Raw genomic sequence first — 16,992 nt, forward strand, 5'->3', positions numbered from 1 at the left:
GTACTTTATGACTCTGATCCACTCTTGGATCACACCGGACACTTCTCCTTCACATCGCCTGCAGCATCTAAAGCTTCAAGCACCAACAGCCTGTGTGACGAAACCCGACGCCACTTCGACCCTATGCACCCGCTTCCTGTGGGTGAGGTAACTCAGCATTGCCGGTGTTCCCACACTGGTACACACCTCTAAGGTCTGTGGCGCAAGTTTTGTCCTTCTAGGTTCAGCGGAAGTATCCTTAAACTCTATTTGTGTAACTTTTACGCACCATTGACTTAACATTGGTGCATGCGTGTGCTTTAAGCGCTGCACCCGAATCCCGCAGGCTTTTCCCGACTTCAGCATTGCTAGTCCCGACTGCTCTCAGCGATTCCCTAGGCCCTAGGCCTAACCACTGTTCGATTGGTATCTCTTATACCACTTTCTTAATATATGGTTTGAGTGGCCACCCGCCCTCATCTATAATTGTGCAACTTTCATATGTTATACTGTGCTTTTGATTGAACGCTTGTGCCCCTTTGCTCATAAAGAGTACTGGGGATTGTTTTAGAAATAAACACATATAGTTTTATAATATATACTTGTGTGGCGTTCTTTCATTTGATATTACAGGATTGTGATTGGTAAAACATCTCGCTTAACATGACCTCTTGAGTTAAGCCTTTAAGGCTGCTTAGTCTATGCTACCATTAAGATAGCTTGTCTATAAGGTTGACTTACAACCAGACACCATAAGGGATTGTTTGGACTGATACAAGGTGGTTCCAGAATTGGAAACATATATCAGGCCAACTTCTCACAGAGACCTATTGCATTTCCAATGCTTGTTATTAGGGATACCTGCTATGAGATATGTTTGAGAATGAGAAAGCTCAAATAGCAGCAATTACCAATCTCTCCCGCTTTATGCAATTTCAATTTTAGCTCTTCTTTTCCAAGAAGATCCTTGCAAAATTTGCTTTGGTAATTTATGACCTACATTTTAATGCATATGTTATTCATTTAAAGCATTTGGAATATAATTGTATGTTAGAAACCTTTGTGACGTGTGTAGCAAAATGTTTCCCACCTTTGGGAAAACCATGCTATACATATAATACTGTAATAATTGTTCAAGGTCAAATTGTTTACTTCTCCATTGGGCTGATTTTACAATAGTGTGTTTGATTGTTCCGAACCCATGTCAGAGGTGATAATGCAAGTAATGTTTACCATCTGACAGTGTCAAAAGGCCCAATCAGTTAAATGTTGTGATCCTCTTGTGATATCGTCCAGATGCTTCACGTAGCCATCTCCCTCGGAGCGGTGGCTACACTTATATAAAAAATTATGTAGAGAATAGGTATGCCTTTCTCAAATATTTTGATCTTGGGGACACCTGGTCACTAACCTGTCTTAGTGAAGAACTATAATCTTCCCACAAAATGTGCTTCTCAACTCTCCTCATTGGTAGCTTCAGTCATCTGTAAATTGAACTAAAATGCACTAGGGTGAGAGTAGTGGAAAGTACCAAATTGGAAGCAGGAATAAGGTAATGCTGCATTAGAATATAAGAAACAAGCCACAGATTAATAGTAACTTGTACGGTATCCAAATGTCCCAGCCTTTCTCAGTAGGAATGTAAAGTATTGTGAGAGCTGTGCTTGTTACTTAAACGGTAATCATTTTTGGATGACATATGAATGCAATCGCAGACATCCATGGATTTTTTTCCAGTAATGGGATTGAATGTCTATTAAGGCTGTCAATTTATTTTCTTTTTGAAGCCACAACAGATCTCGTGTCAAGGTTTCGGTGCACATTGAACAGCACTCTCCTGAATCCAGATCCAGCATGTCGACCACCTTTGTCGAATTTACTGTCCAATGAATTTTTCAGGTGATGGAGTTCTATAACATTATCTTTGTTTTGTTTAACTTTGACATTCAATTACATCATTCATTTATTAATTAGGATATTGCTTTTAATTGGTGCGGAAACAAATCAAAATCTCAATTTTAGTGAAATCTTATTGAATGAAAAATTCAAATTGAGCATTTTGTTGGCCTCATAGGTAAGTTTAATCAGTTCTGAGGATATAAGTGATGCACTCAGAGTGGGATTTGAGCATCATGACATCATTCATTCCTAGTTGATTTCTCATCTGATCTTCACCAAGATTTGGTAACTGGCTTTTAAATACTTGTCTTTAAATGTATAGGCATATAGGGTTTGCTCGTAATTCCATAAAATGTGGGAAGCGCGTACTTTGAATTTGTGAAGGTTTAAGTTGATTACACATTTAATTAAATGCCATTCCTCATTTTTAAGGTGCAGGCCATTCCCTGGAACAGCAGCATGTTTGGTTTTAAATTCAGTCAACCTGCAGCTGTACAACACAACTGTCACAGTATGAAAACCTGCTAAATGCTGTCTTAAACCTGTAGTCTTTTGGTGGGGGTGAGAGGTAGAGTACAAGACTCCCATAGACCATCTTTTGTTTTGAGACATTTCTGATGCATTTAGAATTAGCATCCAACTAGGAGAGTGCATTCATGACCTGCCAAGACAGAGGTTGTAAATGTGTGCGTCACAAGAAGGCATTGTAGTGGAACGTCACCAAAAACTAAGAGATTGTCTCTCTGCTCATTGTCGCAAACTACCTTCAAAGCACTTTTGGGTCTGCAGTGAACATAATAGCGATTTCTAAGCTTTCTTGGCACCAGAGAATGTCCTGCAGGGACTAATACTGTCCCAGGTAGTCAATAAATCTTTATTCGGCTTAAGCAGCCATAAAAGAATACAGGAAAAAAAATTCAGCACATTACAAATATCACAATACATGGGGTAAAGTGCATTTCTAGTAGGCTTAACAACAACTAAGTAAACCCCGATAATTTCTAGAAATTAAAATCCATAGCCATATAGAGTAAGACCTCCTACCCTCGGTCTAGGTCCACTCTCTCCCCGCAGCTCCTCTGTGCCGTCTCTTGCCTCCAGACCCCAACCTCCTCCTTAGGAGGTTCGAGGCTGCTGCCCGCTCCAACTGGGACCAGACTGCCTGCAACCACCGTAACCTTTCTCAGCGTTTTCTTTCTTAATTTTTTTCCTTGCGGTGCCACTTTTATTGTTCCCATCTGTGTCTTGCTCTAATACCACCACTGGTTTCTATTTTCTCGTGCCTGCCTGTTCCTTTCGCCGCTGCATCCCCTGCGGCCCCTCCCCTAGGAATTCCCCCACTCCCGCCTCCCAGCCTCTCCTCCCTCCCACGTCCCCTACTTAATGGCGGCTGCTGCGCAGTCACGCAGCGGACGCGCACAGTGGGCACGTGTTAAAGGCAAGCCCGTCTGCACCCGACCACGGCCAGCGCCAGGAGCCCTGGACCTCCCACTACCCATCGCTACGACACCACCACCTTCCTCGCACTCAACCCTGGAAGACTTAGAGAATGCCAACAGGCATAGTCGAACACGACCCACGGCCAGTTCTACCTCCACTGACGCCAGACCCTCACCGCCACCCCGGCCTCCACCACCGCAGACGCAGCACCGGCAACAAAAAATGCATCTTCCTCAACGTACACTCCATACACAAATACTCCATGGAAATCTAGAACCTACTCGACTCTCTCTTGCCCGACATCTCCTTCACAGAGACCTGGACCAACGTATCCTCCACCCCGACATCCTCTCTGCCATCCCAGATGACTACAAGATCCAGAGGAAAGACCCTCCCAACCACCCAGGAGGGGACCTTGATATCACCCACAAGAGCACCCTCCCCCTCACCACCTCCAGTGAAACCTTCACCTCCGCCGAACACCTGCACTTCCAGATCCAGACCACCCTTAAAGCCTCACTCCGAGGAACCCTCGTCTACAGACCCCCCGGCCCCGAACACCCTTCGCCACCATCACCTACTTCATCGCACCCCACGCCATCGCCTCAACAAACTACATACTCAGGAAACAGGGAGGGAGCACACTCCTGACCTCTCAGCCGGGTCGCCCCTTCGCATTCTGGTACATGCAGTTCACACGATTCAGGACAAAGTTTGTAAGTATTACACCAAGGTTGGTGCAAGCAGGTGCTTGGTACAAGGTATCTCTAGACACGAGACATGGCTCGTGTTTCAGGATAGTATCCTTCATCAGTAGAGATCAGTCTGGGGTGGCCAAGAGGCTGCCAAACAATCCAGGCTTCGTTGCCTCTCGGGCGCGGAGGTGCTTCGCCTATGGCTCGTCAGCTACGGAGGCTCACGGGAGCCCCAAAAACAGGAAACAGGGAGGGAGCACACTCCTGACCTCTCACCTGAGTCGCCCCTTCGCATTCTGGTACATGCAGTTCACACGATTCAGGACCACCTTCCTCGCACTCAACCCTGGAAGACTTAAAGAATGCCAATAGGCATAGCCGAACACGACCCACGGCCGGTTCTCCTGCCTCCACTGCCGCCAGACCCTCACCGCCACCCCGGCCTCCAACACCGCAGACTCAGCACCAGCAACAAAAAATGCATCTTCCTCAACGTACACTCCATACACAAACACGCCATGGAAATCTAGAACCTACTCGACTCTCTCTTGCCCGACATCTCCTTCACAGAGACCTGGACCAACGTATCCTCCACCCCCTACATCAGCTCTGCCATCCCAGATGAATACAAGATCCAGAGGAAAGACCCTCCCAACCACCCAGGAGGGGACCTTGATATCACCCCCAAGAGCACCCTCCGCCTCACCACCTCCAGTGAAACCTCCACCTCCGCCGAACACCTGCACTTCCAGATCCAGACCACCCCTAAAGCCTCACTCAGAGGAACCCGTCTACAGATCCCCCGGCCCCGAACATCCTTCGCCACCATCACCTACTTCATCGGACCCCACGCCATCGCCTCAACAAACTACATACTCATTGGAGACCTGAGCTTCCATCTTGACAACCCCAGAAACCCCAACTCCACTATCCTTCGTGACAACCTCACCAGCATCAGGCTTAAATAACTCATCAACACACCGACCCACAGAGCAAGACACACCCTTGATCCCATCTTCGCGGCAGGAAACAGCGTCCAATTCAGCCACACATCGCAGCCGCCATGGACCGACCAACACTGCGTACACTTCACCATCAACAAACCCAAGGCACCCAAACTAGTCCCATGCCCACCACGAAGGAAGTGGAGGAAGGTTACCGACGAGCAACTTAACTCCACCCTCACCCGAGACAAGCACACCTGGGCACCCGAGGTAAAAAACGCAGCCAGAGAACTCCACACCTGGATCTCCAACTGCGCAGACAAGCATGCCCGCTACGCAAACCCGACAGACAATGCCCCAGGAAAACCGCCTGGTTCACCACCGTTCTCCAAGAAGCCAGACGCACTTGCAGACGCCTGGAGAAACACCACGACAACCGAAAGCCACACCACCTACAAGGATGCCATAACGGACTACCACAACCAGATCAGAGCCACCAAGAGGAACTTCATCCACAACAAAATCCTGACCAACTCCAAGGAACTTTTCAGTGTCATTAAAGAATTCACCAACCCACGCAACAAAGCCACAGACATCATCCCATCCCAAGACCTCTGCGACAAACTTAGAACCTATTTCCACCTCAAAATCAAAAACCTCTACGACAACTTAATTGACCATCCACCAGGCTCCTCAGACAGCCCCCTGCCCCCCCCGAAACACCAGCTAGCCCACCGATCACGGCCGAAGATACCACCTCGACCATGAAATGCATCCACTCGGGGGAAGGGGGGCTTTGTGTTGTGGGGGGGGGGGGCCACCGACCCCTGCCGCCCTCACCGACCCCTGCCGCCCTCTCATCTTCCACAGAGCCACGGCCGCCATCGCACCCGAACTACAACGCACCATCAACACCACCTTCAAAACAGGCACCTTCCCAGACAACTGGAAGCGCGCAGAAGTCAGACCCCTGCTCAAGAAGCCCACAGCTGACCCCACCGACCTCAAGAACTATCGGCCCATCTCGCTCCTCCCCTTCGCAGCCAAAGTTGCAGAGAAAAGAGTCAACAGGAAACTGACACGATTCATTGAAGAGAACGCCGTCCTCGTCCTGTCCCAATCCGGATTCCGAAGCAACCACAGTAGAGACCGCCCTACTCGCCGCCACAGACTACATCCACACCCTCCTGGACCAAGGCCATTCCGCAGCCCTCATCCTACTCTACCTATCAGCGGCCTTCGACATCGTCTCCCACCGCATACTAGTAGCCAGACTATATGACGCAGGCATACAAGGAACAGCCCTGGACTGGATCCGATAATTCCTCATCGGAAGAAGTCAAAGGATCAGACTCCCCCCTTACTCTCCGACCCCACGAAAATCACCTGTGAAGTCCCACAGGGTTCATCACTGAGCCACACCCTCTTCAACATCTACATGGCCCCCCTCGCAGCCATTGTCCGACAACTAGGCCTCAACATCATATCCTATGCCGACGACACCCAGCTCATTCTCTCCCTCACCAAATACCCCACCACTGCCAAACTCAGCTTCCAGAAAGGAATGTAATACGAGGCAGTCTGGAGACCAACAGTTGCCTGAAGCTCAACGCCGAGAAGACAGAAGTCCTCGTCCTCGGTACCACCTCTTCTGCATAGGACAGCACCTGTTGGCCGATTGCCCTCAGAAGCCCACCTACCCCCGCGAACCTCGGCATCGTACTCGACTCATCACTCACCATGAACCGACAGGTCAACGCCGTCACATCCAGCTGCATCAACACCCGCTGCATCCTCCGCAAGACCTTCAAGTGGATCCCCCCTGAGTCAAGGAAGAGAGTCACCAACGCACTCATCATCAGCAGACTGGACTATGGAAACGCACTCTACTCTGGCATCAACAAGTCCCTACTCTGCAAACTCCAGACAATACAGAACACTGCAGCCAGATTCGTCCTCGACATCCCCCGACATGAACTCATCTGCCAACACCTACGAAGTCTCCACTGGCTCCGGTGGAGAAAACAGTCTCTTTCAAAATCCTCACTAACGCCTACAAATGCCTACATAACAATGGACTCAAATAACTCTATGACAGAATCAACTTCCACGTACCCAAAAAAAACCTCCGATCTTCCAACCTCACACTAGCCGAAACGCCGCACATCCAAAGAGCCAGAGCAGGCGGAAGATCCTTCTCTAACATTGCAGCCAAGACCTCAAACAAGCTACCGGCAGACATCAGTCGCGCCCCCTCTCTGAACACCTTCAGGAAGACTCTCAAGACCTGGCTCTTCGGCTACACAGATCTGCAGACCCTCCCTCAGCGCCTTGAGACCCTCATGGGTGAGTAGCGCGCTTACATTTCCCTGATTGATTGATAGCCTTCAAATAAACACACTTCCTATAATTCAGCGTCTAGGAGCGCTTCATAACACCAATTCAAATTTACAGAAAAAATTATCAGAGTACATATATTAGCAAACTTGACATTTTAAAAAAAAAAATCCTAAAATACCAAGGTCATGTGGCTCTTTAGTTAAAATAGTATCACTGGGACAACTCAATGTGTTCTAATTCATATCTTTTCCTAATAGCCAAAGATAATTTTATGTAACTGGCTATTGCACTACATATGTCGGGGGTGGCCAATGATTGCAAATATTTAAAACCATCAAGATGTGTACAAGGGTGTATTTTTTTTAACAAAGGAATTATAAATCTACTCCTTTGTATAAAGTGCAAAAAAAAAATAAAGTGCAGTGTGCTTTGGCTTGTGAGGTTGTCACATGGACAAAGACAGCGGTCATTTGCCCAACCACACTGTTGTGGGGACGCCAGCTAAAAGTGAACAGTATATAACCAGAATCTAGTTAGATGAAATCTAGTCTCCAGATTAATAGTAAATGTTAAATAATATTGCAGTGGAGAAAAGGGCAAATGCATCAGGCCGATTTCGTCTTGCTGAAAATAGTGCGTATTTCTCCTTCAAAGCAAAGCCTCTTTGATGGTAACTGTGGCATTCAGTGGGAGACTTTCAGGGTTATCATAAAAGTGGCCCAGGCCTATTTCAAGATATTTGTCTTTCAAGAACCGAAACCATGGTATTTTAAGAGAGTTGGCCAGATTTTTACAATCTTTTGTAATTTCTTGTGAGAACATTAGTTCTTCAGAAAGCCACATTTTTACCCATAATAGAAGAGGGGCAGCAGCTATTCGGTCTGCCAACAGTTCTAGCCCTAATTCATCATGACATAGGCGGTTAGGGGCACTATTGGGTGTCATCAGAAGCCTTTTAGTGAATTTATTTTCCACTTCTTGTAACTGACGTGCATTGTGGTGCCCACACCCCTGCGCCATAAGTTGAAATTTCGAGACATGTGGCTTTATAGAGAGTGAGAATTTCCCTCACAGGCTTGTGACCTAATTTACAGGGGAACCGGAAGAGCCCCTCCACCGCCCTAGTTGTGTGATGGCCTCTCGCTGCCACAAGTCGGTCCCAGCTTAATTTATTGTTAAATTAATTGCCCAAGTACATAAAATTCTCGACCTTTTCTATTGTCTTGTCCCCTGCTACAAAGATCTTGGTCTTTGTGCTCTTTGGGCCGCAGACCATGATATATGATTTAATAAAATTGACTTTAAGATCAAGAGACAACATCAAATCAGTAAAAGTATCCAGGGACTTCTGAAGGCCATTTGTTGTTGTGGCTATTAGCACTGTATCGTCCGCATAGGATAACAAGGGGACAGATTTGCTACCATTCTTGGGGAAATCCGGCCTTTTGTTTAATGGGGCGACCTCCAGTCCATTAGTTTAAATTAAAAACCGAAAGGGAGCTAAAATACACCCTCGCTCCTGTCGTCGTTGCCCATGTCTCCATCCGGGCGAAGAGAACTCTACCCAGTATCTTGGCTGTGGCATCAATGAGCGATTGTGAGAAGTTAGCCTGGCATATGATGTCCACTATTCTAGTGGGCACCTTGCACCAGTCTAATCGACCCTTATTGATGGTGGTTCTAAAGTCAACCTTATAGACAAGCTATCCTAGTGGTAGCATGGACCAGCAGTCTTAGGCTAAGACTTCGGAGAGCATGTGAAGCAAGCTGTTTTACCAATTATAATCCCTTGAATACCAAATTAAAGGACACCACACAAGGTATATATCAAATATATATGTATTTATTCTAAACACAACCCCTCTGCACTCTTTATGAGGTCAGAGGTAAAAGTACATTACAAGTTACTCAATTAGCATACGATAAGTTGCACAAATAGTTATGCCCTAGGTGCCTCACAAACCATATACTAAGGAAGTAGTATAAGAACCACGTGAGAGTTAGACAGCAGGCCTAGAGCTTGTAGAATCGCTGGGACTACACTACACAACCAGAGGTTAGGAAGTAGAAGGCCCACGGGAGACGCATGCAGTGTCTGAACACAGTCGCAAGTTACCATTGACTTATAATGGGAAAGAAGAAGTTACGAAGTTACTGTTTTAGGACACTTCCGGATGGACTACGATAAATCCCCTTTAGACTACGACACTTCGAGAGTCAAGACCCACGGGAGCACCGGAGTACTCGTGTTACCTCACCCAGGGAAGCCGGGTGCATAGGTGCCTTTTGGTGTCGGGTTTCGTCGTCGTTTTCTATGGAGAGCTACAAAGAAGTGCTGCAGGTGACCAGAGGAAAAGTGTCCGGGTGGATCCAAGGGTGGATCGACGATGTGAAGAACCTGAAAGCAGGGGGGACAGAGTCTGGGTCACTAGCCAGTGACCAGGAAGGAACCATGAAGGAACCAGGCGATGTTGCATGCTTGAATGTGAAGAAGGTGAGTTTGTCTCTTCAGCCACGAAGACCAGGAGGCATCGACGATGACCAGGCGCTGGATTCGAGCTGTCACACGAAGGATCTAGTTGACTGCGGTGTCGGTATCCAGATTGGAACCAACAAGCCTTGGCAACCGCAACCCACGCAGGATGTCGAGATTGACTCTGTTGCAGACCAGCAAGGTCTGTGGCGCTTCTCCTTTGAAGGGAAGCTGGAGCAAGCCTGGAGCAACCAGAAAAGCAGTTTAGTTAAAAAAGAAAGTCTTCAGGGGGCTCACTAGCCAACGAGCAAGGAACCCGGAAGACGCGTCGAGCTGAAATGCAAGAGCGGGCCCCATGTGGCACTCGTGGAGTGTGGAGGACTGAGCTTCGGTGCAAATGGCGCTCGGGTCTGGGGCTTCTCGTACCCCAATGCACAACTGTGAGGGTACCTTGGTAGTTGAGCTGTTAGCAAAATCCGGGATGTCCAGGGTGTCTGGTCCCACGTCTCTCGTGTCCGCCACGGGTCTCCGCTTCAGAGAAGTCTGAGAGTCCAGTTCCTGTGTCGCTGAGTCTTCGGGTTCCGGCGGGAGCGTCGACAAAGCAGACCGGCAAGTTACTGGTGGTGCCTGTTTGCACAGGGTGGTCACTCCTTGACCACAAGGGCAGATGCCTTCAGTCTACTAGTCAGGATAGAATGTTGAAGGTCCAAGAGTTCTGTATCAAAGTTTCTTTCCCGGATAATCTAAAGTCCTGGGGACACAGCTCCTATACTTCTACTAAGCTAAGGGGCTGGATTACCTGCCTAGGTCCCTCCTATGGGTGGACCTGGGAAGGGGGTGGTTACACCCCTTTCCCTTTGTCCTGTTTCGCACTAGAGCTGGGGCTGGAGTGCCCCAGCATCTGGTTTGAGCCGGGCTATGCATGGAGCAACTTGTGTGCCCCAGGCAGTGTCTCAAAAAGCATCTGCTGATGCAGCCCTCCCTGTCCCAATACACATCTGCCTGTCTGGGGGGGGTGCTGGCACCTCCCTGGACAGGAAACCTATTGTCCAGGCCTCCCCTGCCGGAGTTTCGTCCAGCAGCAGGAGGTCAGACTTGTGTCTGTTGCAGCAGCATCCATTTTGTGTTGCTGGGGCTCTGTTTAATTTTAACCGGGTAAAGCAGTAACATACATGTCTTTTCCCTCTGGAAGGGTGGAATGCTACCCCCGCCGCCAGAATTGGCGGGGTAGTATTCCAAAGTGTTTGACACCTTACACGACATGTTTTGATAAAGCCAAACCAAAGTTAGCATTAACTGCGAGGATTATAATGCACTTAAGAGTATATGGTATGGCTATATCATAGAACAGTTGTAAGGAGATGGTTCCGAAAGCTGCAGAGGGGCTCGGCTCATGCTAGAGCACCCTCTCACATAAAACCAAGCACTCTGCCTCCAGGATTGTCGAGGCCTACCATAGGAGTGACTTATAGGTGCATATGTGTCTATATATAAGGTAGATATAGGTATACTATATCTAAGTAAGGGGTGATTACACCACCATACCCAAGCTGAGTGATCAGCCTGTGGTGTCAGTTTGGAGGGCCAGCTAGGGGTCGCATAATACATGCTGCAGCCCCTGGTAGGCCTTGGATGCACCTATGCCCTGGGTACCTATGGTACACTATACAGGGGCTCACAAAGGTGACCCAATACCCAATTAGGTATGTACCTAAAGTACATGGTATCAATTTAGAGAGAGAACAGCTGGGTTGTGGGTCTGATGAGCAGCCACAATAATAATTTCTTGAGGAGCTCCGGAAGCATAATACTCCAGTACCTCCTTTAGAATATTGTTTTTAACTAAAGCAGCGGACCCCCTGAATAAATTCATTCCTGGTACCCCTAGCTTTATTTTAATTCCCCTCCTACCCATTACGTCTACTATTCCATTCTGGCCCCACACCCGCACTTCATCCACACGGCAGTTGGAAAAAGATCTCCGCCAAAGAGCCCCTCTTTGAGGTGTTGCCCGTTGGGTATTGCACCGCCGACCCAACGAGGAGCATGCCCAGATGATGAAGCATGACACCTGAAAGGGTGTGTGAGGGCATTACATCCAACAAAATGGATCCCCAGGGTTAACCACTCGTTACCCAACCATTTCTTTTGCATCACTGACTGCATTAACCTTCTACCTCCCTCATCAGGAACAGCACAGCAATCTTGGCATATCTGATGAGCAGGCCCACAGCCACACTAAAGTCGAAAAACCAGAAAATCACAGCAAAAAGTGGGGGTGACCATAGGAAGCAGACCCTACTCTCCTACAGCAATATTGTCCTATAACAGGCCGGGTCACTTCTATGTCCCTTTTTGTAAATGGGGACCACTATTGCCTCCTTCCAGGTCATGAGCATTGGGCCAATAATTACTGCCCTGAAAACATTTGTCAGTAAGGGTGACCACCAGTTTGGATTATTTTTAAAAAGGTCAAGGGAGACCCCATCAGGACCTGGGGCTTTCAGGCGGGACCCCAGGGCTAGCGCCTCCTCCACCTCAGTTACTGTGATGGACCTACCTAATTTTGTAGCTGCCACTAGGTCTACAGGCAGATCCCTTGAGTGTTCCTCCACCCTTTTTATTTTTAAGATTAAAGATACCATTACAATGGGCGACCTAATCAGCTCCCAATATCACAAAATCCATCTGCCTGGCTTCTTCCACAAATAACAGGCGATAAATGATTTCCCAGAATTTTTTTGTATCTCTGAAGTCTCCTCCTCTCTTGAATTCTTCCCATGCTAAGCTTCTTAATTTAGCTTTTCTCCCTTCAGTTATTATTTTATAGTTATGCCTTGCCACTCTTATTTGCTCACTGTTACGGGGCAGGCTTGGAGCGCCCTTTTTAGTTCTTAAGAGGCCCTAGAACAATTGGGGTTAAACCACTGTGACTCCTGGGGAACCCTGGGCTTGGGGCTCCTGTCAGCCTCGTTGCTACCTCAACGCATAGTGAGCCAAACTCCTTGACAACATCCTCAGGGGGTGAGTCTGAATTTAGACATCCCAAAATTAAATAGGGATGGCTTTTAACAATATTTCTCTCAAATTCTAGGGGACCAATCTTACCCGAGTTCAACCGGACACTCTTGTTACAATGGAAATTGATTGGGCGTTGAACGCCCTCTCCTACTTGGGTCTTTAATTCAAGGGAGACAATAAGTGGGTTGTGGTCACTTAGGCAATGGGGTTCCACCACAAAGTCCAAGATACATTTTAAAATATGTCTATATATTAACATGAAATCAATATAGCTAACCCTCCCACCTCCAACATAAGTGGGGCACTGCAGTGAGAAGTCCTTGGCCCAACCGTTAATAAGGCCTATGTCGTTCCCTATCAGGACAGAATTTAGCGCTTCTCCCTGTTTTGAATGTATAAAATGGGGTAGAGGCAGTCCCTCCGTGTATGAGAGTAGGGTCTGCTTTTCTATGGTCACCCCACTTTTTGCTTTTTGCTTCACTGGTTTTCGACTTAATGTGGCTGTGGGCCTGTTAATCAGACCCACAGCCTGCTGTTCTCTCTCTAAATTCACAACCATGTACTTTAGGTACATTACCAATTGGGTATTATCAATCACAGGTTTATCAGCCCCTGTACAGTGTACCATAGGTACCCAGGGCATAGGTGTATCCAAGGCCTACCAGGGGCTGCAGCATATCTTTTGCCACCCCTGGCTGGCTATCCAAACTGACACAACTGGCTGATCACGTGTATTTAACAAGGACCCCCTGAAGGTTCAGATACAATAGTTCCTAGGCCAGGGAAAATAAGGTATGTGACAAAAAAACAACCTAGGCAACCCACACTGAACAATGCAATATATTTAAGGACAAATGGCTACAATTAATTAGGAAAATATATGTTTTTTATTTTAAGGCTTGTAAAAACACAACATATGACACAAATAAAGAAAGAAACATTCAACATCAATAAAATCATATATCACATAATGGAATTAAAAAATTCATATAATGGTGACAATTAATAACAGCATAGAGGAAATAAGTTAAAAAACAGAAAGTGGCAAATTGAGTCAATTTGCCACTTTCTGTTTTTTAACTTATTTCCTATATGCTGTTATTAATTGTCACCATTATATGAATTTTTTAATTCCATTATGTGATATATGATTTTATTGATGTTGAATGTTTCTTTCTTTATTTGTGTCATATGTTGTGTTTTTACAAGCCTTAAAATAAAAAACATATATTTTCCTAATTAATTGTAGCCATTTGTCCTTAAATATATTGCATTGTTCAGTGTGGGTTGCCTAGGTTGTTTTTTTGTCACATACAACTGGCTGATCACTCAGCTGGGGCAAGGTTGTGTAATCACCCCTTGCTTAGATATAGTACACCTATATCTAAACCTATTTCTGGACACATATATTCCTATAAGTCACTCCTATGACAGGCCTTAACAATCCTGGAGGCAGAGTGCTTGGTTTTATGTGAGATGGTGCTCTAGCATGAGCTGAGCCTGTCTGCAGCTTTCGGAACCAAGTCCCTATAGCTGTTCTGGGATATTGCCATACCATATACTCTTAAGTGCATTATGAAACTCGCGGTTAAATGCTAACTATGGTTTGGCTTTATCAAAACATGTCATGTAAGGTGTCATACGCTTTGGAATACTACCCCCTCGCCAGTCCTGGTGACGGGGGTAGCATTCCACCCTTCTAGAGGGAGAAGACATGTTACTTTGCTTAAACGTGGTTAAATCTAACCAGAGCCTCAGCATCACAAAATGGATGCTGCTGCCACAGACACAAGTCTGGCCTCCTGCTGCTGACCGAAACTCCGGCAGAGGAGGCTTGGACAAAAGGTTTCCTGTCACAGGGAGGTGTTACAACACCCCAGACAGGAGATAGTGGATTGGGGCAGTGAGGGCTGAATGAAACTAGACACTGCCTGGGGCGCACAAGGTGTCCCAGGCAAAGGCCAGTTCAAACCGGTGTTGGGGCACTCCAGCCCCAGCTCTGGCGCGAAACTGGACAAAGGGAAAGGGGTGCAACCACCCCCTTCCTGGGTCCCACCCATAGGAGGGACCTAGCAGGTGATCCAGCCCCTTGATTTGGAATAAAGGTAGGAGCTGTGTCAATGCACATCAAATCATCCTGACTGAAACTTTGAAACGAAACTCTGGACCCTTCGACATCCTACTACTTGTAGAATACTGAAGAGTTTCCCTTGTGGTCAAGGAGTGGCCACCCTGTGCAAGCAGGCACCATCAGCGTTCAAAGGTTTTCTTTGCCGTTGCTCCCGCCGGAGCTCGAACGACAGAGACCGACAAGACCTGGACTCCCAGACTTCCAACAGCCCGATCCACAGTCCTAGCAAAGCTGAGACCCGTTGAGGCGACGTGAAACGTGGGACCGGCCATCTTGGAAAGCCAACAAAGTGCTTCCCATGCAGCTCCTGAGGTCCCCTGGAAGCTGTGCATTGGGGTTTGGGAAGCTCCAGCCCCGAGCAGCCGGTGCACCGAAGGTCACCTCTCCACACTCACCGAGTGCTGCGTGGGGCCCTTTTGCACATTTCCTGCTCGACGCGTTGTCCGGTCACTTGCCTGTTGGCTAGTGGCCTCTGTGACGACGATCCATCGAAACTACACTGCTGGTCTGGTTGCTCCAGAGTGGCCCTAGCTCCACCTGAAAAGGAGCCACCGATCTGACCTTCCCAGCCCGATCCAGAAGACATCTTCGAGTCCTGTGTGGGTTGCATTTGCCGATTCCAGATCCGACACCGCCGACCGCGAGAGCCTTCGTGGGACAGCCCGTGATCAACTCCTGGTCGTCCTCGATCCATCCTGGTCCACGTGGCAGCGGAGACAAACTACTCAACAGCACCTGATCGCAACCCGACATCGCCTGGTTCCCTCCTGGTTCCGGCTTGGTCACTGGTTAGTGACCCAGACTCTGTCCCCTCTGCTTTCAGGTACTCTTCTTCCTTGATCCACCCTTGGATCCAACCGGACCCTTCCCTCCTGGCCGCCTGCAGCATCTTTACCTCCAAGCTCCATAGAACTCCACGAAGAAACCCAACGCACTTTGGCACATATGCACCCGCTTCCTTTGGGAGAGGTAACAAGTTTACACCAGTGCTCCTGTAGTGGTTTACACCTCTAGTGTCTTAGTTTTTAGTGGTTATGTTCTAGCCCAGACGGAAGTCTCCTAAACCAATAACTTTCGGATTTTTACGCACCATTGACTTGTATGGTAAACGCGGTTGCCTATAGACGCTGCACCCGCATCCTGTGGGCCTCCTTTGTCCTAACCTTCGTTAGTCCAGTGTAGGCCCTGCGATTCCCAAGGCCCTAGGCCTCTTCATTGTTTGTGACGTGGTTCTTATACCACTTTCTTAATATATGGTTTGAGTGGCCACCCGGCCTATCCATAATTGTGCAGCTTATTGTATGTTATATTGACTTCTTTGTTTAACGCTTGTGCTTCTGTGCCCATAAAGAGTATAGGGAATTATTCTAGAAATAAATACATATATTTTGTAATATATACTTGTGTGGTGTCCTTTCATTTGATATTACAGGATTGTGATTGGTAAAACAGCTTGCTTCACATGCCCTCTTGAGTTTAGCCTCAAGGCTGCTTAGTCCATGCTACCCCTAGGGTAGCTGGTCTATAAGGTTGACTTACAACCAATCATCATAAGGGTCGTTTGGACTGGTGCAAGGTGCTCACTAGAGTTAGTGATCATCATATACCAGGCTAACTTCTCACACTCCGTATCTTCCAATCCACACACACGTTGATTACTGTGCTTACACAGTGTACAGTTAAAGTTCCCTACCAAGGCAATACAAAGTGGTTGCCACTTCCCAGTGACTTGCGTGGGCTCATATTGAAGGGTCTTGATGGCCATACAATTGTGTGGGTCAAAGATATTATGGTCCCATTTAACTAAAAGTATTTTGGCTTTACTGAAATTATCAATCATAATCAGTTGGTACCAGGGTGATGAACTTATACTAGTAACTTTTAGCGCTCCATATTTTACTGAGATGAAAACTGCAATCCCACCTTTGGCCCTCCCTGTAGCAGAGGGTAATGAAGGTACACAAAATGAATGATCACCATCCAGGAATGTGCTGTCTCTCGACCAAGTTTCCTGGAGGCAAATGAGGTCAAAGCCTCTATATATCCTAGCCACTCCTCATTCCCTAACTA

At 47.4% G+C, this 16,992-nt stretch overlaps 1 protein-coding gene across 1 annotated transcript in view; it reads left to right on the forward strand.

The window, feature by feature from the left end:
- The window catches only part of LOC147748866 (protein-associating with the carboxyl-terminal domain of ezrin-like), a 1,120,148-nt gene that overhangs the window by 467,960 nt on the left and 635,196 nt on the right, over positions 1 to 16,992 (forward strand). The window contains exon 5 of the mRNA XM_086964312.1: positions 1,767 to 1,878. Coding sequence (XP_086820438.1) covers positions 1,767 to 1,878 — 112 coding nt within the window. The remainder of the gene's footprint in view (positions 1 to 1,766; positions 1,879 to 16,992) is intronic.

The sequence above is a fragment of the Lissotriton vulgaris genome, chromosome 1_1 (assembly GCF_964263255.1).
Source record: "Lissotriton vulgaris chromosome 1_1, aLisVul1.2, whole genome shotgun sequence".
Classification (NCBI taxonomy): domain Eukaryota; kingdom Metazoa; phylum Chordata; class Amphibia; order Caudata; family Salamandridae; genus Lissotriton; species Lissotriton vulgaris.